General features: G+C 45.3%; 1 protein-coding gene across 47 annotated transcripts in view; it reads right to left on the reverse strand.

Annotated features, from left to right (window-relative positions):
* Positions 1 to 219: 219 nt before the first annotated feature.
* Positions 220 to 26,674, reverse strand: part of LOC110515443 (DNA-binding protein SATB1) — a 54,037-nt gene continuing 27,582 nt past the window's right edge. For 4 of the 47 annotated variants that reach the window (XM_090229141.1, XM_090229121.1, XM_090229139.1 and 1 more), the window contains exons 7-14: positions 26,381 to 26,458; positions 23,705 to 24,195; positions 21,731 to 21,943; positions 19,721 to 19,792; positions 19,059 to 19,289; positions 3,976 to 4,185; positions 3,748 to 3,789; positions 220 to 2,304 (exon numbers count right to left, since the gene is read on the reverse strand). In XM_090229141.1, the coding sequence (XP_090085267.1) occupies positions 1,708 to 2,304; positions 3,748 to 3,789; positions 3,976 to 4,185; positions 19,059 to 19,289; positions 19,721 to 19,792; positions 21,731 to 21,943; positions 23,705 to 24,195; positions 26,381 to 26,458 (1,934 nt within the window). In that variant the 3' untranslated portion in view covers positions 220 to 1,707. Of the gene's footprint in view, positions 2,305 to 3,747; positions 3,790 to 3,975; positions 4,186 to 19,058; positions 19,290 to 19,720; positions 19,796 to 21,715; positions 21,944 to 23,704; positions 24,199 to 26,380; positions 26,459 to 26,674 lie in introns of all 47 variants that reach the window. The other 43 variants (XM_090229134.1, XM_090229120.1, XM_090229133.1 and 40 more) reach the window with 16 other exon arrangements.

Here is a 26,674-nt window from a genome sequence, read left to right on the forward strand (position 1 = left end):
GATATGCACATATTGTTAAAAGTGTTAACTTTTGCATAGAAATAAAAAAAGGACAAATATAAATTGTGATACTTAGAAGTATTACACTTTTTAGGATAAAAAATGAACTAATTTGACTGAAAAGTCGTTATATGTTGATACATACTGTTGAATATGGTAAGTGAAATCTTCTTCTACAGGTGCAAGTAGAGTGGTCACATGAATGGCAAGAATCTGGGGTACAATACAAACAGTTTAATTGTGTAATTAACAATAAAGAACCACTCCTAGTTAGACAATTTCTGCATAAAGAAACCGAGAAACACTTATAAAACAGTCAGTTGTAACAAAATAACTGGTGTTCTCATTGAAATAAACTCATAAAAAAGAAACACTTTTTTATACAGGATATTTATACAGGAATAGCTTGAATTGGATTGTTAACCAAAGGAAGACACATTGCAGACATCGATATTCACACAGATTGCATATGTTTTTCTCTCTAAGGTGTTCTATAGGTTAGTAATTTACCTAAGCTTATTTGCATGATAGTAAAAATTGCATACAACATTAATTGTGAAGCTTGTAGCATGAGTTGCTTGACATACAGCACTTTTATAGGCAACCTTTAAAGCACATTGTCCATTTAAAACGTTAAGACACTTTTTGTTTTTACTGCCCATCAAAATTACATTTATAAATAGAAAAGGATCATTGAAATAAAATAAAAAGGCTATGTAACAAACTTTCCCCAAAAAAGTAATTACATCAGAAACACTGCATGAACTGCAAATAAATAATGTAGAAGACAACAAAAAACAGAGTTTGTGATTCACATTTTTAAACTGTGTGGCTGATTCAGAAAGTACAGTGACAAAGGTTTTGCAAAATAATCTAATCGGCAGTGCCATATAGTACAAGGCATTTATTGGCATAGTTTCTTTAAGACTGTATTTTTTTATTTGATTTTTTTACAGTTAATATAATGTCTATATATATATTTATATTTCTTCCTAACAAATAATATGTAACGATTGAGCTATTCTCGGCGACGCACCTGGGGTGCGGTTTGCATTCCAGAGTTTGAGTGATCCGTAATCACCGTCATGTTTTTCCGCATTTTCAAAGAATAACTAATTTGCCAGCAGGCTTCCAGACTTAGTACCTCATCATTAAGGCCTTGTCATCCACTTGGTCCTCGATTTAATATGCATTTAAAAAAAATCCAGTTAACGCCACATACGTAAACACCTATCAAAGTCCTATCAAACTCCATGGGGGCTTCTTATTATATTATCAGTAGCTCAAAAAGAAAGGAAATCAGTGTAAAACAACAGACATTAAGTGCAGTCAGCAAATATCCACGGCAACATACTTAGAATAATTTTTTGTGCAGGTTATTTAAATGATGCATCAGTCTTTACAGTGAATAATACAAGTTTTACAAAATCAGAAAAAGCAATACGTATTCGTATTACTGTAGTCTGTGGAAATGGGGGGGTTCCAGTGTGAGAATGCTAGCGTTGCGTAGCCTTTCAGTCTGCATTGATATATAAATACTACTCGTACGCATAGAGTCCAGACTCTGCATTGATAAAACCACTAGTCTTTACTCTCGCAGTGGTCGCACTGCGCTAGCCAGACCATTACCCTTCAGCATTGATTTCAGTCTCTGTGTGTACAGTCGCACTACTCTTTCAGCAGTGTTCAGACTGGGGGACGCTCTCTCTACTCCTTGGTCTCGTGGTCAGATTCTGAAAGGGCCTCGGAGCGGGCCAGGTGCTCCTCAATCTTGATGGAGAAGATGGTGCTGTTGGTCTGTGTGCTCTCTTCCAGCTCCTTCAGCAGCTCGGCACTGCCCGCCCTGAAGTCCGACAGCTCCTCCTCGAAGGCCGGGCTGCTGCTACTGCTGTTGCTGGGTTCCTTGGGCGGCTTGGCCGGGTGGTTGACGTAGAAGCGCTGGTTCTGGAAGAACTTGATGATGGTGAGCTTGGGCAGGTCCAGCTGGGCCGACAGGGTGTGGATGGCCTCCTCATCTGGGTACATCCCCACGTCCTGGATGAAGCTTTGCAGAATGCCTAGGGCCTCTTGGGAGATCTTGCCCCCGCCGGAGCGAGCCTTGGTGCCCCCGCCGCCGCGGGCCTGGTCCTCTGTCTCTGCCGGGGAGGCGGTGGAGGGCTGACGAGGGGGAAGCCGGGGGCCCATGGGTGGTTGCTGCTGCTGCTGTTGCATGGGCTGCTGGGACAGTGGCGGCTGGGAGGGGTGCTGGAGGGACATGGGGGGCTGGTGCTGCTGCTGTTGCTGGGGCGGTTGATGGGTCTGAGACTGTGGTGGGAAAAGGAGGGTGGGGGGAAACAAGAGGCAGGATGTTATCAGTGAACACTTATCGGCGACTTAATTCAACTCAATTGAGTTGTGTAGAATGGGCCCACTGTGTACAGAACAGGCTCCGCTGGAGGAATTTCCATGCGATATCTTATTGAATGTAATCAGTTCTTGGGATTCTTTTTTCATGCGGAAATTGTCTCTTTCATTGTGGGGTAGAGGCACCAGTACTCACATACAAACCTGCACGCACACACACACACACAAACACGTACAAAGACACTGAGATGCTGGGAATTCACACGGAAACTGTCCTTTCTGATTGGTACTGTCAAGCTTATCAGACCCCATTCAAATGATATTGCCAGACCGCGATAAACAAACTCAATGTGTGTACAATTCAAAACGCGATCGCCGCCGATTGCCATGTGTGTGAGAATGCTAACGATGGCTTTGCTTTGCCGTCAGTATCCCGCTAGTGTAAACACATTACACATTACTCCTAAAATGTCTCATTGTTTGAGTGGAGGGAGGGTTGAGTGGGCAACTCGTGCTCTCTATTGAACACGCAACAGTTATTTTCCCCCTGAGTCAGACACACTCCAATTGGAGTTTGGTAATGAAGTTTAGAAAACACAGCACTTTACAAATAGCTTATCAGCCAGCTGCACATCTTCACTCAAAGATCCCATTTTACACTACAACACACATATAGGGAGCTTTAATAAGGGAAGGTTAGCCAATGAGTGCCGGCTTCTCTCCACATCTGTGCGTCACTGTTTTGCAACAGGTCTCTCTTGAGAACAAGCTTTTTAATCAGTCGACTGACCTGGGTTGACAGAGGATCAACGCCAACACCAATAAGTATTATGAAGTGTCAGTAGTTCCTCTATGCATTACAGAACTGAAACATTTTACTGGAAGCCAAATCATTTCTATTTCATTAGCGGTTAACTTTTCTGCGAAGTATCCCAAATTGGTACATTTTTTTCACTTTTTTAATCTGATATTAGGCTCGATGAGAAAAATCTGATTATGGTATTCCTACACTGGTGGTTTTGTATGGGACTGGCCATATGTTTCTGGCTAACAAAATAACTGATCAATCAGCCATTCAGCTGCCACTATGTTTAATATAAGTATTGATGTTAATAATTCACAATTTTAAAAGTTTAACGTGAGTCTCAGGTTTTTGTGTTCATTTGCAAGCTGCCTTTTTAAAAAGAAAACTTAAGGTAAAAGTAACTTTAAAAAGTATTTCATTAAAAACAAACATTTTGACTGTTACTCTGTTTGTGATTAATATAGAGCTAATTTGTAGAAATGTTCCATTACTGCTGGTTTTTACGAACACCAGATAATTACAATGTAAACTAAGGGATAATACTGGTTGCTTATTTGAAATCACAACATAAATGATAGAATATAAATTCTCTCTCTCACCTGTAGTGGATCTGTGTGGGACATATACATCAGATTTGGGTTCTGTGGGTACAGACATCAAAGTTGGTGTTTGTGCTTGTGTATCTCCTCTCATCTTCAATGGATGTGTATGCGTGTCCACTGCACATTGGTACGTGTGTGTGTAAATGTGTGTGTACATGTCTATGTGTATTTATGCGCTTGTGTGCGGGTGTGTTTTTATTAATGTGCACGTCATTGGCTCCTCACCTGCATGGGGTCAGTGGACATGTGCATCAAGTGCGGGGGTCGGTCGGCGTGGTGCTGCTGCTGGCCGGCCGTGCTCTCCTGTTCGTAGATGGCGTCACGCTCCCCCTGGGCCAAGCTCAGGAAGCGGCGAATCATGGACAGGTTCTCCCACAGCGTACGGTTCTCTGGGCTGGGGTCCTCCTTCCAACGCAGAAGCTCACACAGCCAGCCCTTTACCGAAAGGAAACAACGGAGAGGTTTAGCCTAACCCTCCACTTCAACTGCTGTACTCACACATAAAGAAACCCTAACCAGGGGCGGAGATTATACCCGTAGCTATAACTTTTAGCCCATTCCTGTAACATGCCAATATAATACAATTCCAAAGGCAGCAGAATAACACATTCTGTGACCATTAGGTATGACAACATACACATGTATGTAATATATTCATAGTATGTAGCATAAATTGAAGGACCCATTTAACAGTTCGCATGACACATTATACTCTAGCCCAGCAGAGGGCCATGAGAGAGAGGACTGTAGTTACACATTAATTTACACAGGGCATGTATCTGAGAAGCCACAGTCAAAGGCAGCTTGTGTATGTGACTGTGTGGGTGCAGCTGAGCGGTACAGTACAGTAGAGACGGAGCCCGTCGATGGAGCTCTGTGATGAGGTCCTGTGACTCAGTTATACAGCGCTGGATGTGGAGGGAACTCAACTAGGCCGTGTGAGGGCAGGGGGGTGATCACCATGACAGAACTGAAGCAGAGGGTGAGAGAAAATAGTGTGAGATGAAGAGTAGAGAACGAGGGAGAGAGAGAGAGAGAGAGAGAGAGAGAGAGGGAGAGAGAGAGAGGGAGAGGGAGAGGGAGAGAGCGAGAGAGAGAGAGAGAGAGAGCAAGATAGAGAGAGAGAGAGAGAGAGAGAGAGAGAGAGAGAGAGAGAAGGGAAGAGAAACAGACTGAAAAATGGGGAATTTTAAATGACCGTGGCTGAAAGAGAGCTGTAATGGGTGAGAAGGCAGAAGGAGGGAGGGAAGGAGGGAAAGCAGCTTCATTTAGGGAGGGTGAGAATGTGAGTGTGTGTGTGAGAGAGAGAAAGAGGGAGAAAGAGGGAGAGGGAGTTAAAGAGGAGAGAAGGGAGAGCGATGAAGCTGTTCAGCCGGTAGTCTGTCCTGGCAGCGTGACAGAGCAGTACTGTAATCTCCCAGCCAGTGTGCGGCAGCACCTTTCATTTCCACAGGATTACACTGCGCGCACGCGCACACACACACACACACACACACACACACACACACACACACACACACACACACACACACACACACACACACACACACAAACACACACACAAACACAAACACATACAGGGGCAGAGCCACACCACCACACTGCATGCAAGAGATAACTCAGCATTTCTGTTGTCCCCTGTTCCAACTCCTCCCCTAAGCCACATCAAACCCAGGAGGGTTTTGGAGAAAGCTGGGAGCAAGGGAGGGAGAAAGAGGGGGACAGACCAAGGAAGAGAGAAAGAGAGAAAGAAGGACAGGGAGAGAGAGAGAGTGAAAGAGAGAAAAAGAGAGAGAGGGGTAGAAGGGACCTAAAGACTGCGTGCCCACCTTGTTCTTCTGCCACGTTTATTGTTTCCTTTTTTAATTTGCATGCAGAGGGATTTGGACCGCGTTACCACTCTGATGTCTGTTGGTTCCCGCTGATTCGGTATTGAGGAACACCCCTCTTTTCGCCCCCACATGCCACCCCGCCTCTTCAGAGACAGAACTACACCTCACTACCAAGGCACGATGAAGTAATCCAACTCAAACACTCCCCAAACTAGCAGGATTAAACCCAAAGTACTAAAGTCAGTCAAACAAAAGGCCAACATGAACCCCATAGTAGGTCCTCACATAAATTAACTAGCTAGTTAATTAACTAGCTAGTTAACTAGCTAGTTAAAAATAACTACAGTAAAAACAAGAGGTACATTCTTAATATGTTGTCACAATGCTATTTATATTTTGATGAAAACTTGTTGATAGAATGTTCTACGACTAAAGTAAAGGACGTTTGACGCAGAGAAGTTTACATTTTTTCCCCGCAGAAACTGGTAAAATTATCACAAAATTGTAGCTAATGTCAAAATGGCAGCTTCCCTTAGTTGTCCTCACACAAGTGGACAGTCAGCATTTTCCCTGGGGGTTTAAAGAGCTGAAGTTGTGTTTGTGTTTGTCTAATTGCATTGCTTCCACAGGCCTGGCAGAAGCATTGAGGGGAGAAAGAGAGGTGGGAGAGCTGGTCAGAGGAGGTGGCACTTGGCTCTCTTGCCAGCAAACTCAGGGGGAAAAAAACTTGGTTTCGGTCAAAAAAAAGTGATGTGAAAACTTCATTTGGAGTGAGGATTTCTGTCTAATAATCACAATGACAATGTGACGTGGTGGAAAAATCTAAAATGGTGTTCCAGTTTACCGTAATATCTATGACTTAACCATTGTTTCAACTTCCACTTGAAATTGTGCAGACTTTCAAAGCTTTAGCAGAAATGTAAAAGCGGCATCAATTGGTGTAATAGTTATTGAGTTGGCTGCACAATGCATGTTGTGTTACTGTGTTGAAACAGGAACTTTCAATAAGAACCAAACCTCTCTGTTGCTCTGTGTACTACCTCCACATTGTTAATTTCCCCCCTAACAACAGTGCTTGGATACGCCGTACTTACACTGCTCACCAATTCTGAACTACCTCGAACTCTCTCAGAGTTAGTGAAGCGCTCTCTATAAATAAAAATGTATTATTCATAATGATTAGCATGGAGAATGGAGCGGTGAGGAGAGTGACCACCCTGCCTGTTTTTTCGTCCAATCTGACCGTCAGCACACGGGCTGAGGGGGCGAAGAGGTGCAGAATGACAGAGTAGTAAACTCCTCAGCAGCAGGCCTCACGCAGCCCAGCAGAGCTCCCATTGTATAGCACAGTATAAATAGCAACCAGGCACTCTGATTTATTTCGCTCCGAACACAATGGCTGAATTCATGCGCAAGATTCACCCAACTATGCAGCGGCACACCGTACCATGTTTGTGTGTGTCTGCAGCAGTCACAAGCTGCCAATGAGAGCATAGGCCTGCTCTGTCAGGGAACAGCCCGGTATTCACCCCTCTTCCCTTCCCCTCCCTCCCTTCCCCCTCCACAACATGGACGCACACTACTGCATCAATAAATAACACCCTGCTGTGAAACCCTGTATGGAAAAGACAGAGATAGAGAGATAGAGAGGCCTGCCTCCACAGTCACACGGCAGGGCCAACACCTATCTCTAATCTCATTTGGTCATTATCAGCCCCATCAGTCCACCACTGAAAAATAAGCCGGCAGATGTCGACCAACTCTGATTCTCTTTTTGTTACGGGGGGGGGGATTATAACACAATCAAATTGAATATGGTGCTTTATACAATCATTGTCTACTCTGAAACAAAAGCACATTTGACCTTGTAGAAGCAAAACATATTTTACGGGAGGGGGAAACAAAAAAAAACCTGTGACAGTTGGGAGAAAAAGATTGCAATCCATTGCTGTGGCTGGACTTGTGGAACTTGTCAGAGGAGGGATTGAGAGCTGCAGAAAGCTGCAGAGAGCCAGACTCACATCTCTGTGTCCGAGAGGGAGAGAGAAATAAAAAGTAGGAGAGACAAAGCATTATTGTCTTTCCCTCCTTGAACCTGGCATAGGGCCCAGCTCCACTAGCAGACAATGCTATGCAGATAAATGCAGCTGATAACACAGTATGTTCAAACCTGTTTCTCCTCTGCAAGAGCGTGCACCTTAGAGCGAGTTCACCCCACACAGTTACGTGCACTGGGTTGTAAATACGGCGCCATGCCCATCTGTTGACGGGAAATGCCGACCTGCTTGATGCTCTGGAATATGTGAATCTCCCACAACAATAATAAAAAATTTACTGTGGAAAACAGACCCAATGTTTTGTGTGTGTAAGGAAATCTGAATATGCAAATAAGGCAGGTTCGAGTGCCTATTCAAATAGTCTTTGGCGTGGAGAGAAGAGAGGGGTGGGAACGAGGAGGAAATGGGGTCGAGGCCCTTAATTGAACTCAACTATTCTTCCCCGGGAGAATTGGAGGTCTAGCTACCATGTGGCCATCCTGAAAAATCCTACACTCTTAGCATGCATTCCCAGAGCTGACTAGAGTTGGGATGCCTTCTACCCATCTCACTCATTCCATAATAAAACAATGAGTAAAGATTTTGAAGCAAATAAGTACAGTAAGTAGTACAAATAAGTCAAATCAAATCAAATAGTATTTGTCACATGCGTCGAGTTTAAAAATAATAATAAAATAAAATAGTAACACAAGGAATAAAATACACAAGAATGAAGCTATATACAGGAAGTAGCAGTACCATATCACTGTGGAGCTATATACAGGAAGTAGCAGTACCAGATCACTGTTGAGCTATATACAGGAAGTAGCAGTACCAGATCAATGTGGAACTATATACAGGAAGTAGCAGTACCAGATCACTGTGGCGCTATATACAGGAAGTAGCAGTACCAGATCACTGTGGAGCTATATACAGGAAGTAGCAGTACCAGATCATTGTGCAGAGGTATGAGGTATTTGAGGTAGATATGTACATGAAGGCAGGGTAAAGTGACTAGACATCAGGATAGATAATATTAAGGTATTTGAGGTAGATATGTACATGAAGGCAGGGTAAAGTCACTAAACATCAGGATAGATAATATTAAGGTATTTGAGGTAGATATGTACATGAAGGCGGGGTAAAGTCACTAGACATCAGGATAGATAATATTAAGGTATTTGAGGTAGATATGTACATGAAGGCAGGGTAAAGTGACTAGACATCAGGATAGATAATATTAAGGTATTTGAGGTAGATATGTACATGAAGGCAGGGTAAAGTCACTAAACATCAGGATAGATAATATTAAGGTATTTGAGGTAGATATGTACATGAAGGCGGGGTAAAGTCACTAGACATCAGGATAGATAATATTAAGGTATTTGAGGTAGATATGTACATGAAGGCAGGGTAAAGTGACTAGGCATCAGGATAGATAATATTAAGGTATTTGAGGTAGATATGTACATGAAGGCAGGGTAAAGTGACTAGGCATCAGGATAGATAATAATAAGACTAAAATAAAGAACAGAGTAGCAGCACCATATGATGAATATAAAAGTGTGTGTGTGTGTGTTGTGTCGGAATGCGTGTATTTGTTATGTGTGTGTGTGTACGTATGTAGTGTACGTGAATGTGTGTGGTTTTTGTGTGGGAGTGTCAATTAGGGTGTATATATCGTCTAGTGAGTGTGCGTAGGGTCAGTGCAGATAGTTCAGGTATCATTCATTGACTATTTAGCAGTCTTTGGCTTGGGGGTAGATGCTGTCTCAGAGCCTGGTTGCCGGGCGGTCTATGGCTTGGGTGGCTGGAGTCTTTGGCAGTTTTTCGGGCCTTCCTCTGACACTGCCTGATATAGAGGTCATGGATTGCAGGGAGCTCGGACCCAGTGATGAACTGGGCTGTACGCACCACCCTCTGTAGGGCATAGCGGTCAAGGGCGGTGCATTTGCCATACCAGGCGGTGATGCAGCCAGTCGGTGATCAGGTCTTCCACCGTCGGGTTGTCAGAAAACTTGATGATGGTGTTGGAGTCGTGAGTGGCCATGCAGTCATGGGTGAACAGGGAGTACAGGAGGGGACTAAGCACGTACACTTGAGGATCCCCCGTATTGAGGGTCAGCGTGGCAGATGTGTTGTTGCCTACCCTCCTCACCTGGGGGCCGGCCCATCAGGCAGTCCAGGATCCAGTTGCAGAGGGAGGGGTTCATTCCCTGGATCCCAAGCTTGGTGATGAGCTTGGAGGGGACTATGGTGTTGAACGCTGAGCTGTAGTCTATGAACAGAATTCTCACATAGTTATTTCCCCTCTTGTCCAGGTGGGAGAGGGCAGTGTGAAGTACAATTGAGATTGCATCCTCTATGGACCTTTTGGGGCGATATGTGAATTGGAGTGGGTGTAGGGTGTCTGGGATAATGGTGTTGATGTGTGTTATGACTAGCCTTTCAAAGCACTTCATAACTACAGATGTGAGTGCAACAGAACAATCGTCATTTAGGCAGGTTACCTTAGAGCTCTTGGGAAAAGGGACAATGGTGGTCAGTTTGAAACATGTTGGGATTACAAACTGGGACAAGGAGAGATTAAAAATGTCAGAGAAGACACTTGCCAGCTGGTCTGCGCATGCGCCCTGGTATTCTGTCTGGCCCGGCGGCCTTGTGACTGTTAACCTGTTTAAACGTTTTTCTCACATCGGCCACGGAGAGCGAGATCGCACAGTCATCCGGAAAAACAGCAACTTTCACGCAAGGCACAGTGTTATATTCCTCGAAGCGAGCATAAAAGGCATTTAGCTTGTTTGGGAGTTCTGCATCGCTGGGCAACTCACGGCTGCGTTTCCTTTTGCAGTCCATTATCGTCTGCAAGTCCTGCCACACACAACGAGCATCGGAGCCGGTGTAATAGGATTCCACCTTCCTCCTATATTGTCCTATTGCATGTTTGATGTCTCATCGGAGGTCGTAGCGGGCTTTCTTGCATGCGTCCATGTCCGTGTCCCGTTTCTTGTAAGCGGTAGCTCTCGCCCAGTAGGTAATGCCTGGTTTTTGCTTTGGATATGTTCTTATAGTAACTGTGAGGATGACATTGTCTACAGTACCTTCGGAAAGTTTTCAGACCCCTTGACTTTTTCCACATTTTGTTACATTACAGCCTTATTCTAAAATGGATTACATTTAAAACAAATCCTCAGCAATCTACACACAATACCCCGTAATGGCAAAGCAAAAACATGTTTTTAAACATTTTTGCAAATGTATAATTTTTTCAAACCAAAAATACCTTATTTACATAAGTATTCAGATCCTTTGCTATGAGACTCCAAATTGAGCTCAGGTGCATCCTGTTTCCATTGATCATCCTTGACATGTTTCTACAACTTGATTGGAGTCCACCTGTGTAAATTCAATTAATTAGATTATCTTTGGAAAGGCACACACGTGTCTATATAAGGTCCCACAGTTGACAGTGCATGTCAGAGCAAAAACCAAGCCGTGAGATTGAAGAAATTGTCCACAGAGCTCTGAGATAGGATTGTGTCGAGGCACAGATCTGGAGAAGGGTAACAAAAAAATGTCTGCAGCATTGAAGGTCCCCAAGACACCCTGGGCTTCCTAGAGCTGTCCACCCGGCCAAACTGAGCAGTCGGGGGAGAAGGGCCTAGGTCAAGGAGGTGACCAAGGACCTGATGGTTACTCTGACAGAGCTCTAGATTTCCTCTGTGAAGCTGGGAGAACATTCCAGAAGGACAACCATCTCTGCAGCACGCCACCAATCAGGCTTTTATGGTAGAGTGGCCAGACAGAAGCCACTCCTCAGTAAAAGGCACATGACAGCCCGTTTGGAGTTTTCCAAAAGGCACCTAAAAGACTCTCAGACCACGAGAAACAAGATTCTCTGGTCTGATCAAACCAAAATTGAACTATTTGGCCTGAATGCCAAGCTTCACGTCTGGAGGAAACCTGGCACCATCCCAACAGTGAAACATGGTGGTGGCATCATCATGCTATGGGGATGTTTTTCAGCGGCAGGAACTGGGAAACTAGTCAGGATTGAGGCAAAGATGAACGGAGCAAAGTACAGAGAGATCCTTGATAAAAATCTGCTCCAGACCGCTGAAGACCTCAGACTGGGGCGAAGGTTCACCTTCCTACAGGATAATGACCCTAAGCACATAAGGCTGTAACGTAATAAAATGTGGAAAACATCCAAGGGACCTGAATACTTTCCCGAAGGCACTGTATGCACTTATTGATGAAGGCCGTGACTGTTGTGGAAAACTCCTCAATGTAAGTATACAGCTATTATGTTTTGTGATTGTTTTCAAGATTCACCTGAAGTAATTGGTAACACAAGTAGAGTGAACTGTGAAAGAGCTCACGCAGATGTCTATGTGCACCACTGCATTATTTACACCAGGTCCTGGGCTTTACTCGTTGATCCTGCAGGGGATTGGTCTACACATCGAAATACACGGTAATACTCTTGACTGTTCATTACTCAACCATCTGACTCCCTGCAATAGAACTCATTGGACTGGGGCCTGACTGTCCACGAGCATTTGTACTGTAGAACAAATCTATCAATTAACACTCTTTAGAAACAACAAATGAAAAGTGATGATTTGTGTTGAAGGATTTGTACACAAAACAACCCAGTCAAATTGTGAATCCTAAGTAGGAAACATATTGCTCAACAGAATACAATGTAATCTGTTATTTAAATGCCTTATTTTGGACATTTATACAGAGTTTAACCTGTAGCTACATAAAAACATGCATTTGTGTTTTGTCAAAGTGGAATTTCTTCGAATCGGTTGCCAGATTGGTTACCTGACCCCTTTTGCAGGAGTGTCAAGAGTAGAGTATGCATACATACCCACATCTGCTCAATCTGAAACAAACAAGGCAACCTGTTTCCCTGCATTCATTTTCAAATTGCAACATGGGAAGTCTTGACCGACACATTTCAGACTAAGGTATATGATGTCAAAGACACCAGCTGGGAAACATGTGATATCAGCGTTTACCGAGTGAAAGGTCATGCCCTCTCGCATCACAATGTGCCAGTTGTCAACAATAGCAGACTCGAAAATCTCCATTGCACATATGCTGCGGAGTGAAAGCATGATTGTGCAGGAAACGTTCTCTTTCTCAGCATTTACTCTCAGAACAATGGCAATCGGTTCATCGTCACAGAATGTCACAGTATGAATTCCTAAAACGGCCAGAGCAGGCAAATAAAAATGTCAAAATCCTCAAATACAGAACTTGACATATCTGTGCTCTGCTCTGCCAGGCTACAAAATGACAAACCAAACACTATGTTGTATGCCGGGTCTCTTTGTCAAACATTAGGAGGCATGTTCAGTTGACTGTGGAAAAAATATATCAAGCTATTCCAGTTTTGAGAACTATTAAATAACAGAGAGAGAGTCCAGTAAAAATCTCTGCAACATTATAGTATCCCTCAGTTTACATCTTCTATGGAGTCTACCACAGTATTGAGGCAGCTACAGAAACAGGAGAACAAGTAAGAGAGTGAATGAATGCACAAAGGACCACCAACTCACAAAAGAGGAAGAGAGAAGAAGAAAGTTTCAGAGCTAAGCAGCACCTGAACAAGGAACACACCAATCACCTACGTGGAGTGTTATTCCATCAATTATAAGCACTTGATTGATATTTAATTCAAAGCTGGAGTTTAATTGCTAATATCAGAGCATAATTAAGCTGATAAATCATGGCTGATCTTAGTGAATTATGGATTAAAATAGCAGAAAACCTGCAAATTGTGTATGTCAGCTAAAGCCGTATCTGTAATTGGTCTACAAGTCTGCTTTCAGATGGAAGGGACTGTTACATTTGTTCAAATCTCCAAATAGGGTCTCAATGAATGATATGTATGAGATGTGAGGGACGTCTTAACCCTCTGTATGAAATGAGAACTGATGTGGAAAGTCATAGCTATACAGTGTGAGAAGTCTACTTTGTGGCATCATGTGCGTAGTAAGAGAGAGGAGAGAGACAGGGTCTGAAGAGAAACAAGTAGAAGGAGAGAGAGAGAGCGAGAGAGAGAGAGAGAGAGTGAGAGAGCGAGAGAGAGAGAAAAATAGAAAGCGGGAGTACACAAGCACTCGAATAGGTCCTAATGTCTCCCCATGCAATTCCCCTCTCTTTCTCTCTCTCTCTCACACGCACACACACACACACACACACACACACACACACACACACACATCCCCATACTGCATCTGCCGGAGCTAGTGGCTGTAGTTAAATTGAAATATTTCCCGGCGTGTGTCAGAAGCATGCAGAATGGTAATTATGACAGATCTGATTAGGCGGGCCGAGTCGGGCGGCTCCGGGCTGCAGGTGCGACCTTGTGCATTCCTGCGTGTGTAAATAAAATTAATTACAAGCGTGGGGGCGCGCGGCGCGTGACATCGGTGTGCACGGGGGGGACTCCCACAGGGGGCACCCTAATGGAATATTTTCCCTGAGTCTAATAATACAGTTGGTATTGACTTGAGGTAATTAGGGGGATCATTAAAGCGCTTTTCCCGGCGTATTTGCCTGCCTGATCAGATTAGCCAGAATGGGCCTCAGAACAAGCCCTGTGTGGTCTGTCAGAGGAGATAGTGGGAAAGGGCTGGAGCTGGAGCGAGGCTCTCCCCACACTGTTAGCCCAGCCTGGGAAGGAGAAGCAACGGGGGCGTGGAGGGTGAGATCTACCTAAGACTTCGGACAGCAGGGGGCAAATGTCGGGGAGTGGAATGTGGGGATAGAGGTAGGTACAGTAGGTGTGATGGAGTTGGGCAAAAGGGCAGAGAGGAGAGAGAGAGAGAGGGTGTATGAATGAGAGAGAGAGAGAGAGAGAGAGAGAGAGGGTGTGTGAATGAGAGAGAGAGAGAGAGGGGGGGGGGGTGAATGAGAGAGAGAGAGAGGGAGAGAGAGAGAGAGAGAGGGTGTGTGAATGAGAGAGAGAGAGAGAGAGAGAGAGAGAGAGGGGGGGTGTGAATGAGAGCGAGAGAGAGGGAGAGAGAGAGAGAGAGGGTGTGTGAATGAGAGAGAGAGAGAGAGAGAGAACCAGACAGTTGAGTAGTACAGTAGTGAGGTATATGCATGCTCAGTGGGGGGGGGTTAGAGGTGGTTGATGAAATGAGAGGCAGTGGGTTAGATGCTGGTGGGGATTGCTCTGTCCATTAAACAATTACAAAAATGCTAATTTCAGAGGGAAGAGGAGGAACTGCCTTTTGCAACATAATTCATACACTAAATTAATTATTCAGACATCTGGGTCTCCGGTTCAAGAAATTGTCTCTTTAATAATATAGAAGATCTGCCACCGTTTCCCTGGCAACCTAATAACCAAGCAACCGGATAAATAAATAAATCAATTAATAAACAGTCATGGCCTTTATTTCCCTTTTGGTGATGCTCTCTCATTTCTAATCTGCCTCAGTTTCGCAGGGAGAAAATCCGGAGTCTGTAAACAAACAATGGAGATATTCTGTTGGCCGTTACACCACAGAAACAGAAGTGAAACTTTGGGAGGTGATTTATAACTTCACTCTGGATCAGCCCTATAACAACACCACAGTCATATTATCCATGAAGGAAAAAGACTCAAGTTATAAACCCCTCACATTTTTTATCTTTAGGTTCATGACTCATGGTGTAGGTGGTCAAGCCCAGTTTCTCCCTAGGCGCTTCCTGCTTCAGAAGATCAGATATTATTAAATTCTGACAAAGCAGTGAGTCTACGTTCCAAATATCATCTCCCGTAACATCTGCCCTTTAGACTCAGCAGAGAGAGGAACCCAACATTTCTGGTGAGAATTGATTGACAGGTTTGGTAGGATGGGAGGGGTCCATGCATGAGTATTAAGGAGGTGGTTGGGCCATATGAGTGGGATGGATGTACAGCGTTCAAGCTGTCCCAGTCAAAAACAACAACACAGATTCCACTAACCCAGGATATGAATCATTTCAGAAATTATAGGCGGGGGGGCAGGTCCAGTAATTCCACCACCCTCCTCCTCCCCTCTCTCTCTCTCCCACTCTCCACCTTTCCATTCCAGACCAGCTAGGCAGTCAGTGTCCTCCCCCCCCCCTCCCCCCCGGAGAGCTCCGTGCCAGGCGGGCGCAGGGTGACAGATGGCACACACCAGCCCCCCCTGCACCAACCCCCCCCCCACCCCGGTGGCGCAGCGGCAGACCAGATCAGTGCCATTCTGTCTCATTAGAGCCTGGCTAATTAGCGTAGCCTCTTCCAGGGGAGAGAGAGAGAACGAGTGACAGAGAGGGAGAGAGAGATAGGCACTTGGTGGTGGCATTTCTTTTTTGTATTCCACTGGTCACTCTGTGTGTGTGTGTGTGTTGGGGGGTATGAGAGCTAGCCCTGTGGCGCAGGAGCTCCCGGATCGCTTGTTGTGTGACAGCAGGGACTCTGATACAGACAATCACAGCTCCCTCTCAGGATGTGTGTCAGGCAGTTTAGACACCAAAGCCATGACAGTGGCTCCCCACGGCTAGCCTCCCACCGCTAGCCACCCATCGCTAGCTTCCGCTCCTTTAGCAGCCAACAACATACAGCTAGCGAAACACCCTCTCTGTTAGCCTAGCCAATACGGATAGCCTCCATTTCACTAGCTAAAACAGATAGCTACCTAGCCACCACCTCTACCGGTGCAGCTTTGTTAGCAGTAACAAGGGCTCTCATCAAAATCTAGCGTCCATCTCTCCGAACGCTATAACTAAAGGGGCGTCTCCTAATGCTAGCTGAGGATTCTGGCGGCATTGTCTCCTGTGGCTGGCTTCAAACCAATAGGCTACATCATCAACAAAGGCTACCTCAATACTATAGTTACCCTCTAACAACCTGCTCAAACTAGTATACAGCACATCTCCCACAGCTGAATGTTGGCTCTACTTTGAATTTGATAAGAATGAAATTTGATACAAATGAAATATGAAGGGTTACTGGACTCTATCTTAATGTAATGTATAGCTGTACAAATGAATTAAAATAGGCTGCAGTCTCAAGATATCCTGTAGGCTGCATGACTGAACTTGATGCCAACCAGCAGCGGAATAGAGATTTTCAATTGTACTTACTCACTGCACCCAAAATGTTGAGGTTAAAAAGGTAATTGAAATGCTACTGTGAATATGAGAGAGAGACCTACCAGTTAAAGACTGGCAGAAAGAGAGGTCTGCTGTGGTTACGAGCCCTGAGAGGGGACGGGATGGCTGTGTTCCAAACCCCATCCCCCACACAACACACCCATGCACACCACACACACACACACACACACACACACACACACACACACACACACACACACACACACACACACACACACACACACACACACACACACACACACACACACACAGTGTAAGCCAATCTCACACACTGGAGTGTAAGCCAATCTCTAAACTCCTGCTTAGAGCTCTCCCACTCAGGGGACCACCACTGCTACCACCCTCTCCCATTCTACAGCCCCCTGCTCCCCTTCTCAGATCTCCTCCCCTCTTCTCCCCGCTCCTCCTTTCCCCTCCTCTCCTCGCTCTATCTATCTTTCACAGTGGCAGGACTAGACGAGACAAACACACACACAGACACACACAATAGCTGCCTGAGCCAAGCTCTCCTGTCCTCCAATCCCCCAACATTCGCCAGCTCTTTCAGGGTGGTGGGCTGCATACATGCGAGCGTGCGACCACCGAGAATTCCTGCACTGTGCCGGGGTGGCAGTGGGAAGAGGAGGCATGGCACACCAATCAGACACGCATGTGCCAGCCTCCGTATCGAGGCTGAGCCTCCCCCGCCCCCAAACCCCCGTTTCTCCTGCCAGTCTGCACCCCAATAGATGGACCCTTCCTTCACCACCACCCCCCACCACCATCCACCACCACCAGCTCCTCACTCCCTCGCCCTCCAACCCCAGCACCAGCAACCCCCACTGGGCTAAAGTGCAGAGCCTGGGCCTGGGTCTCTGGTTCTGAGTCTGGGCCTGGTGCGGAGTGGAGCCGCCACTGCCCCCGGTGGTGGTGTGGGCCTGGGCCGGGAGGGGCACCAGCTGCCCGGGGAGCGCCCATTACGAGATAGAGCCAGAGATAAGTGCTCTCCCAGGCCCCCTTTCACAGGCATAATTAGCACACTTCTTATCTGCTGCTCAATTCACATTCACACCCTCCGCCTCCATCGCCATGAATGGTGAAGCAGGGAGACGAGAGAGAAACTTAGGAGAGGAGAGAGAGAGAGAGAGAGAGAGAGAGAGAGAGAGAGAGAGAGAGAGATAGATAGAGAGAGAGAGAGAGAGAGAGAGAGAGAGAGAGAGAGAGAGGAGAGGGGAAAGACAGTGGAAACCTGTTCACTCACAAATGATAATCTGAGAAAAGATATTTTTTCTCCCCCTCTTCTCTCCTCTCTTCCAAAAAGTCTTTGAACTCCTGAACAAAAACAATGGTTTGTGCATCAAACTGCAATTTGCTAAAACAAAGGTATCTGGCCCTATAATCATCGCAATCAGCGGAAAAAAACAACCTCCACAGATATTTCCAGATAATTTGGCCCCTGTTTAATCTATTTTCTCTTTCTTCATCAAGTAACAATTGTGGAAACATTTTCAACTCCGCCGATATATCAAACCTTTAATAATAACGGCTTGCTCCGCATTTCTTTAATTAGTTTTAATAAGAGTTAAACTGATGGTAATTTTGCTCACACAAACCAGTATTCAACAAGTGGGTTGTTCCCTGGGCGAGATAACAGGCTCCGCTTTAGCTGAGAGTCATTCAGAACACAGCTAATATAAACAGGTTTGTTTTGTGTTGAAACACTGTCTGCTGTTCGCTAAACCCACAATAAAGGAGACATATGTCATTATGGCGATAAATCAACAGTCGGAGAAGAGAGGAGAGTTGCACAATGTGGCGCTTCAGTTTTTGAACCCCCTAACTGGTGAATGTCTCCAGATCTGGTTTTATATCGTGTTTTATTCTTTTGTTTTCTAATGTTTCATCAACCACACTGGGAAGGAGCCAAAATGTCTCCACGACAAGTCCAGGCATGAAATGAAAATATTAGCTCTGTAAATATTGATGTGTGCATTATATTTGAAGCTGGAACATCCACAGAACTGTAACTAATAGTTTAATAACATACGTTCTCAATAATATCGCCTGAGACATTCTTTTGTTCTATATTTTGTTTAAATGTTGAGTGCCAATTTCTCACAGAAATGATACCAGTTTCTCAGTTAACCCTCTTCTACTTCGTGGCACAGTGGAAAATAATACTTATTGTGTGTGGTGTTGTTCTGCAGGTCTGTGTGTCTGTACCAAAATAGTGCTCTTATTGGTCTCTGGCCTAGAATTGTATGTTGTGTGTACAAAAATGGCAACCAGAGTCATGGTCGTTACATGGTACCTGACTCTTGGAGGCGGCCACCTTGGCAAACAGAGCCTGGGAAACCTTGGCCCTCTTCATCTCCTGCTGGATCTCGTCATAGATGGAGGAGTTGATGTTGAGGATGCAGCTCTCCGTCTTGCCGTTCCACTCGCTGGGGAGCGGAGAGGCCTTCACCTGGCCAGGGTAAGGAGTGTCAGCAAAAGGGTTGGAAAACAAGGTAATGCTGCCGGGTTTTCTGGATTCGGGGATCTGTCCAGGTAGATAAAGGAGGGAAAGAGAACTATGTTTAAAACATGGGAGACAAGTTCAGATTCAATTATTTCATACATTTCATAATTTCTCTAATTAACTTCACTTAACATATATAAGAATATATAAGAAAACATATTGGTAACACTTTATAATGACGTTTATGAACAAGCATTAATAAACAATTGATGAACTATTAACAAATGTGTTTTTATTCATTGAATTACTTATTAATAAGCTATTACATTTATAACTAAATACTTCATGCTAAAATTCTAATTTCTAAAAGTGATACGAACAAATCATGCTACTATTTACATAAAATGCCACAACATACATTATTACGATAACCATGAATAACAATGTTATTGATACAGTACAGTAAGGGTGAAAGTGTCACAAAGAGATGGTTCATTGTTGTGTTTTCTTACAGGAGAGATGCCCACAGGGATTCTGGGGTTCCAGTCCTCAGGTCTGACGTTGTTACAGTCTTCTCTCCTGGGCTGCTGGGGCAACAGAGACATGTTTGTTTAGTTCCACCCTCAGAAAAGGGATTTAACCACACACACACACACACACACGCACACACACACGCACACACACACACACACACGCACACCCACATGCACACACACACACAACAACAAATTGTTAGGCTGTATCAACACAAAGGTAGTATATTACATGTGCAATGACAACGTTAGTACACTGCAGTCTCATTGATGAAGCTAAACTGATCAGAAATCAGATTGCAGAGAGACACATGGAATTGAATCAACATCATTCCGTGGCTTGTTGTCATTCATATGCAAAGTCCAGAGGAAATCCTTTTAAAACTTGTGTGAATACTATATTTTTTCAAATATTTTTGTTACGTGTAGGCAATAATTTCATTACTCAGTATTAATCTTATCAGTTTACAAACTTGCCCAAAACAATCAGTACAAATCTAAAATAAATGTTTAACGCATATGTCTAGACATTTAACAGCCATTTTGGAGGTTATGAAAAGATAATGGACCCAAAATGTGTGGTAAACTGGAATGTCTTAAGATTCCTGGGCATATTTTTTAACCATTTATGACTCAGTAGGCGAGGGGTGTCAGTGTGTGTACTGACTACCAACATTTTCCTTAGTAGCTCTAATTGCTAAGCCTTGGACATGCAGAGACTGGTGAGGGCACTGGAGCCACCCATGGGCACACATGAGAAACATACCTCCACATCATTTTTTAGGAGGCCTATAAAAGCCTCCCTGTCTCTGCTCAATTGCCACCCTGACTGATTTATGTGGCTAAATCTCCCAATGCATTACTTAATACTCTCTAGGAGCTGTCAGTGGGAGTCTGGCATATGTCCAGGCCAGGGCTAGTCCTACCATGATAGGACTCAGTCATATGTGAAGGGAAGAATAGAAAAACGCATATTACGGCTGATGATCATATAATACCGTGATGTTTCATGTTCAGCAAGAAGTAAAAAACGGTATAGTAAATGGTGGAAGTTTAGATGTGACCTATCTAGAATCAACCGGTTATAACAAAACTACAAGGTCTGTGTGTCCTGTACTGCCCCATAAAATGATGCCTTTAGAATACAAACTGAAATCCCTGGAATTTGACTAACACAATTATTCAATCCAGAAAGGTGTGTGCACCTCCTGATCCACATGTTTGAAATGGACGACACTGAAGTAAACAGAATTAGGGCCTGAACAGAGGTATGTCTGATAGCAGAAACATGGTCGAGTCTGGTCAATGTGTCGTTGTGCGAGGGTCATCTCTCTCTCGCTTTCTCTCTCACTCTGTCTCCCTCTCTGTGTCTGTCTCTCTCCCTCTATCGGCTCTCTCTCCCTTTTTCCATGTCCAGCTTTCACAGCCAACTGACTGTTGAGGAAGACCTGTGAACTGCAAAGTGTCCTTTTCCAAGTTTAAAACCACTGGTTCAGAGTCTGATTCTTCCCTTTCCTTCCAGTTTTGAAAGGACGGCCACTGCGATCTGGCCATGCAGTAAAAAGGGCCTCCCTGTTTGGCCAATGGGTGGCACAGGGACATTCTCACTCTCCCAAATAAAAGGCAGTCTTTAGTCTGAGGCTGAACAGAGGAGGTCTTTGTCTGGCTCTCTCCGCCCCAGACACACTCGACCGCACTCAAAATGTGCTTAAGTGGAAAAGTTGCCACATACCTGTCCAATAAAGGACTTTGATTGTGGGAGAGACAGTGGAGAGCTGGTGGTCAGGCAGTTGAATGAGGAAGTGACTGACTGACAGACTGGGGGAGATTCACTAATCCACAGAACTTGTCGTCATTGAGTTGCTTCCTATTTTAAGAGTGGGGTGGGTAGTGGCACTTGCTGTACAACTTAAGGTCAAAATAAATGCGTTTGTTCGTGGGTTTGTGTCCACGCTGCTCTGTCTGTGTGCTTGCCTGTTCGTTCCATACCTGCACTGGCCGGGTGGGCGGGGTGCTGATGAGTGGCGCAGGCCCCATGGCCGAGGCAGCCGTTAGGCTCCTTTCCCTCTCGTCCTGGTAGATACGGTCTCGCTCGGCCTCGGGCAGCTGCAGGAAGTTCTGCATGGCCCGCAGGTTGACCAGCAGAGACTGGCTGGCCGTCTTAGGATCCTCCTCTTTACGCAGGATCTCAGACAACAGGCCCTGAGAGGAAGAGTGGGAGAGCAAGAGAGAACAAGAGAGAGAGCGAGAGAGAGAGAGAGCGAGAGAGAGAGGGAGAGAGCGAGAGAGAGAGGGAGAGAGAGAGAGAGAGAGAGAGGGAGAGAGAGAGAGAGAGGGAGAGGGAGAGGGAGCGGGAGAGAGATAGAGAGAGGGAGAGAGAGAGAGAGGGAGAGAGAGAGAGAGAGAGAGATGCCCTATTTGTAAGCCCTGAGAAGACTCATACATTGACATCCCTACAGGAACTTCATGTCCGTTGTGAACATTCTATTTCTACTAGTAAACTCTCCCAGACCCAGAGGATAATGTAACTATTACAGCACATCGACTCAGTGAGCATCAGTGTAGCAATCAGTGTATCCGCTGTTCCTTTTCAATAGCTATGAATCCTGTCATTACGGGAATCACTGTATTATCAGGACTGTGTGATCGAGGCTTTTCATCCGACGTTGGACACACACTGAGTGATCCATTTTCAGCTTCTCTTCTTCAATAGGTGTGTGATTTGGAAATAAACAAAATGATTTTGTAATAAACAACTTGACGTCAGTTCTGTTGATAATTACACCAACTACCGGAGCTGGAACTAGTGGCTCCGCTGTTTAACTAATGGTATGGTAGTTTAAGAAAACACATTGTGCTTGTGACTTAGTGAAACACTACAGAACAATGGAATAAATTTGCTTTATGACGGAGCCAAGTATGTATAACTAGATAGAGGTATCAACTCTGAATGGGGAGACAAGCTTTCATACTGACATTGAGTGCATGTCACAGGTATTCTGAAGATTGTGCGAGAATATGTGTGTGTGTGTGTGTGTGTGTGTGCGCATGTGTGTGCAATTGTGTATGTGCAGGCTTGTATGTTTATTGGGCCCGGCCATCAACCCTTTCCATTAATCTCCCCAGTCAATCGGCCGCTTCTACAAAAAAGGGCCGGCGATCTCTGTGGGTCCGCCCCCGCTCTGCGTAGACACCATCACACACGTTATTAACACGAACGGCAGAAACAGGAAGATAAAAAAAATAACGCACAATAAGTAATACAAGAGGAGGCTCTCAAAAGGCACATTACTAACTCGTCATACCGGAGAGATAAGGCTGAAAGGAGAGAGGCTTGCCAATTTGCACAAAAACGCCACTGTCTGCTTGCTATCCACTTAACTGTTTTTGTGGAGAGAGCGTCGGTATGCACTGATTCTAATAGATTCTTATCAAGAGGTTTCGCACACAACTTCAAAGTGGCGGAGGAGTAATGAGGTTTGCTGCCACCTCCCCCAAAATATGCAGAACATCTTAAGACATTATCTCTGTCAGGGCCCTGCTGTGCTGCCTGCCTGTGAAGTGAAATCACATGTCTTAGCGGAGGGAGAGCAAGCCATGACCGCGCCTGATGCTCTGACGTTGCGGCTTGCCAGGTGTACGGTAGCTTTTAAATTGTTGTTGTTGTGGTGCTAGGTTGTTGTAAGTGGTTATAAGATTAACTGTTTTGATGATGGCCTTCAACAAGAATGCAGAGTTTGACTTTGAGGCATTACAACTCAAAACAATTCTGTCCTTGTGACAGATGTGTCAGAGCGCTTTGTCAGAGTGCTTTGAGGAAAGACAAGAGTTGTGTAGTTTTGAATTTTCAGTCCTGGTAGCACATAATACTATCCTGAGATGTTGCAATCTTTCCCTAAATCTCCTATTGGCATCAATGTGTGATTTATGCCAGAGTCAGTGTTAAATTCTGCCCCTCCTCACCTGGGTCCTGTTGAAAGCCACGCGGGCGAACACGGCTTGGGAGATGCCGGCCCTCTTCAGCTCATCCCTCACCCACTGGTATATCTCCATGGACACCTCAGTGTTGCTGGCTACCTGGGGCTCCAGGGGCTTGGTCAGGGCATTTCGGTTGACCGGCGGGTGGTTGAGATACTGCTGCGACAGCGACTGCTGTGCCAGGAGCCGGTTGACGGCATACTGCTGGTTGAGAATCTGGGCCATGACCAGCTGCTGGTTCACCAGCTGGGGGCTAATGGGGGTGGACACCAGGCCCGGGTGGTGCAGGCCGGGGGGGAGCTGAGCCGGGCGGCCGGGGGTCTGGCCCCCACCATGGGACGGAGGGGGCAGGGGTGGAACCGGGGAGGAGGGGGGCTGCTCGGCCGTGTTGCCCGGGATCGGCTGTTGGGAGAAGGTCAGATGGTTGTGGTTGTGGTTGGGGCCCGGAGGAGAGTGATCGGACAGGCCATCCATGTCTGCTGGAGGAGGGGAAAGAGAGGGGAGGCAGGGGGAGAGGAGAGAGAGGGTTAATTTAAACACTTTGAATACTGGCTGAAGAGTACAGCAGAAAATGTCCAGAAAGAATATACCAATGCACACTGTCCAACCCACTCAGATGAGTAAAACAGACTTTGAAATTGAAAACAGTGCATCAGGCTAAATCTCTAAGCAATAAAACTTTACAGCTGAAACAAACCTGTGTCCCTGTGATAAGACCTAGCTGTTCAGACACTTGCCTGTCTAAAAATCCCCAGCCTAGATTCAGGCCCCAGATAAAGGGCCTCAGTGTGCGACCTGCAGGCAGCCCCCAGAGCCTTGGCAGCTCCCGAAATTAGTTTAGAACGTCCATGGCCCAATCATGTGAGCAATAAAAACAAGTGTGTGTGTGTGTGTACGTATGTTCGTGTGTGTGTGTGTGTATGTCTGCACATACTGGGAGACAGATAATCCCTGAATCGCTCTTTATGTCCCTAATTATAAAACAAGGTACGGAAGCTAGCCAATATTACATTTTTTGGGATGGCCTAAATATAACCCCAGGGAGAGGAGGGGAGAGATGAGGGAGCGAGAGAGAGAGAGAGCGAGAGAGAGAGAGAGAGAGAGAGAGAGAGAGAGAGAGAGAGAGAGAGGAGCTCTACAGTATAAGGAGCATCCTAGACATGACCTCTTCAATATGGCAGCCTGTTCAGGCCTAAGGAAAAATGAATGTACTATTTATGGTGTCTCTCTCATTTTGGGAATATTTAAGTCCATAATGGCAGCTTGTGAGTATTTTGAGCTCTGTCTAAATTACAAGTCTGTGGATGAAAATAATAATTTTAAAAAATCTAAGGGGATATCAAAGTGACTATGAGTGAATGTGAGGTTTCGTCAAACTGGATCTGCTAGAATCTGCTGAGGTTTTCTATCTAAAGAATTCATACAGATTTAATCATTTACATTCACTGAACTTAAAATAGTATCTCTTAAATAATCCATATAGTACCATTTACACCTGGATGTGTGCAACTGCCAACATGGGACCAAAAAATCATATTGAATCAAATAAATCATATTTCTGAGAGGCACCAATTGGTGTTAGGAAGAGAACATTTTCCACAAACTCAATATTTCAGAGGTATATAAAAGATTGAGTGCCTGGAAGAGCTCCAACAATCCACATAATAATCACAGATATAGCAGCATATTTTCTTAACTGTCAGGAAACACAAAAACTGGCCAAGACTGTTCTTTTCAGTATTTGTCGAAACAAATTATTAAGAAGGGGAAAAAAACGTGGTAATAACTACATCTCTCCCATAATCCTCGGCATTCCCTGGCTGTGATGATTCGCTCTTGTCTCTCTACTCTGTGCTCACACACATTGCTGGGGGGCATGCTCACAAATACACACACACACATACTGAACGCACACAAACACAACATTTCCATGAAAAAAAAAAAATGAAAAAAAAAGGGTGTCAGAAAAGCACGGCCGGCCCTGGAGAAAAGGCCTTGTGTGGAATCCTGCTACAAAAGAGCCCCAGATTAAACACACAATGGGAATGGGATGTGGGTTGAGAGAGGTAGGGAGGGGGAGAGAGAGAGAAAGAGAGAGGGAGAGAGAGATGGAGAATAGAGAGAGAGATGGGGGAGAGAGGGAGCGGGGGGGGCGAGAGAGAGAGAGCGAGAGGGTGGGGGGTGTCCAAAACCCCATGGAACTCTTGTCTCCTGCTGGATAGGGGGACTGCTCTCGCACTTCAACAGAGTAGAGACCACTTTGCTGGGTCCCATAGAAGCAGACTCTGACAGCAGAGACTGTCGACCAGGGCCCTTCAATGTGTTTAACCAGACGCATTTTCAATTACAGACAGTGTCTCGATGTAAGGCAATATAACTACACTGCCCATGGTGGTAGACTAAGTGTATGTTTATGAAACTACAGTGGCACTGAAGCACAAAGGAGAGACTAACATGCTCCCTTTTAACAGTGCCCTCTATGCCATCGCTGCCACTCAACAGGCACGCATAGTAGGCATCCTTACATGAATATTAAGGTTGAGAGTGTTGCTGTGGGCGACAAACAGTCACTTGTGGGGTGCCAGCTTTTGCAGCGACTGGGTAGGGACACAGTGCAGTGTGTGTGCCTACAGACGGTATGTGTTTAGCCTCGTGACGTACCTAGTGTGTTGGCACGCGGGCTGTCGTGGAGGACACACGTCCCCAGGTAGCCCTCCAGCTGCGAGGGTTGGCGCATGCCTGCACAGATGTGTGGGCAAGATGGGCAAACAAACATACACACACACACACACACACACACACACACACCCACACACACACACACACACACACACAGAGGACAAGACACACAGTGCACAGGTGAAGAGAGAGAAAGAGAGGGTTAACACCCCCTACCATCTACATGATACATGACCAGGGGAAGAAAGGGTTAATGTGGACATAAGGGATGCCACA

The sequence above is a fragment of the Oncorhynchus mykiss genome, chromosome 3, assembly GCF_057628025.1.
Source record: "Oncorhynchus mykiss isolate SJ-2025 chromosome 3, ASM5762802v1, whole genome shotgun sequence".
Taxonomy (NCBI): domain Eukaryota; kingdom Metazoa; phylum Chordata; class Actinopteri; order Salmoniformes; family Salmonidae; genus Oncorhynchus; species Oncorhynchus mykiss.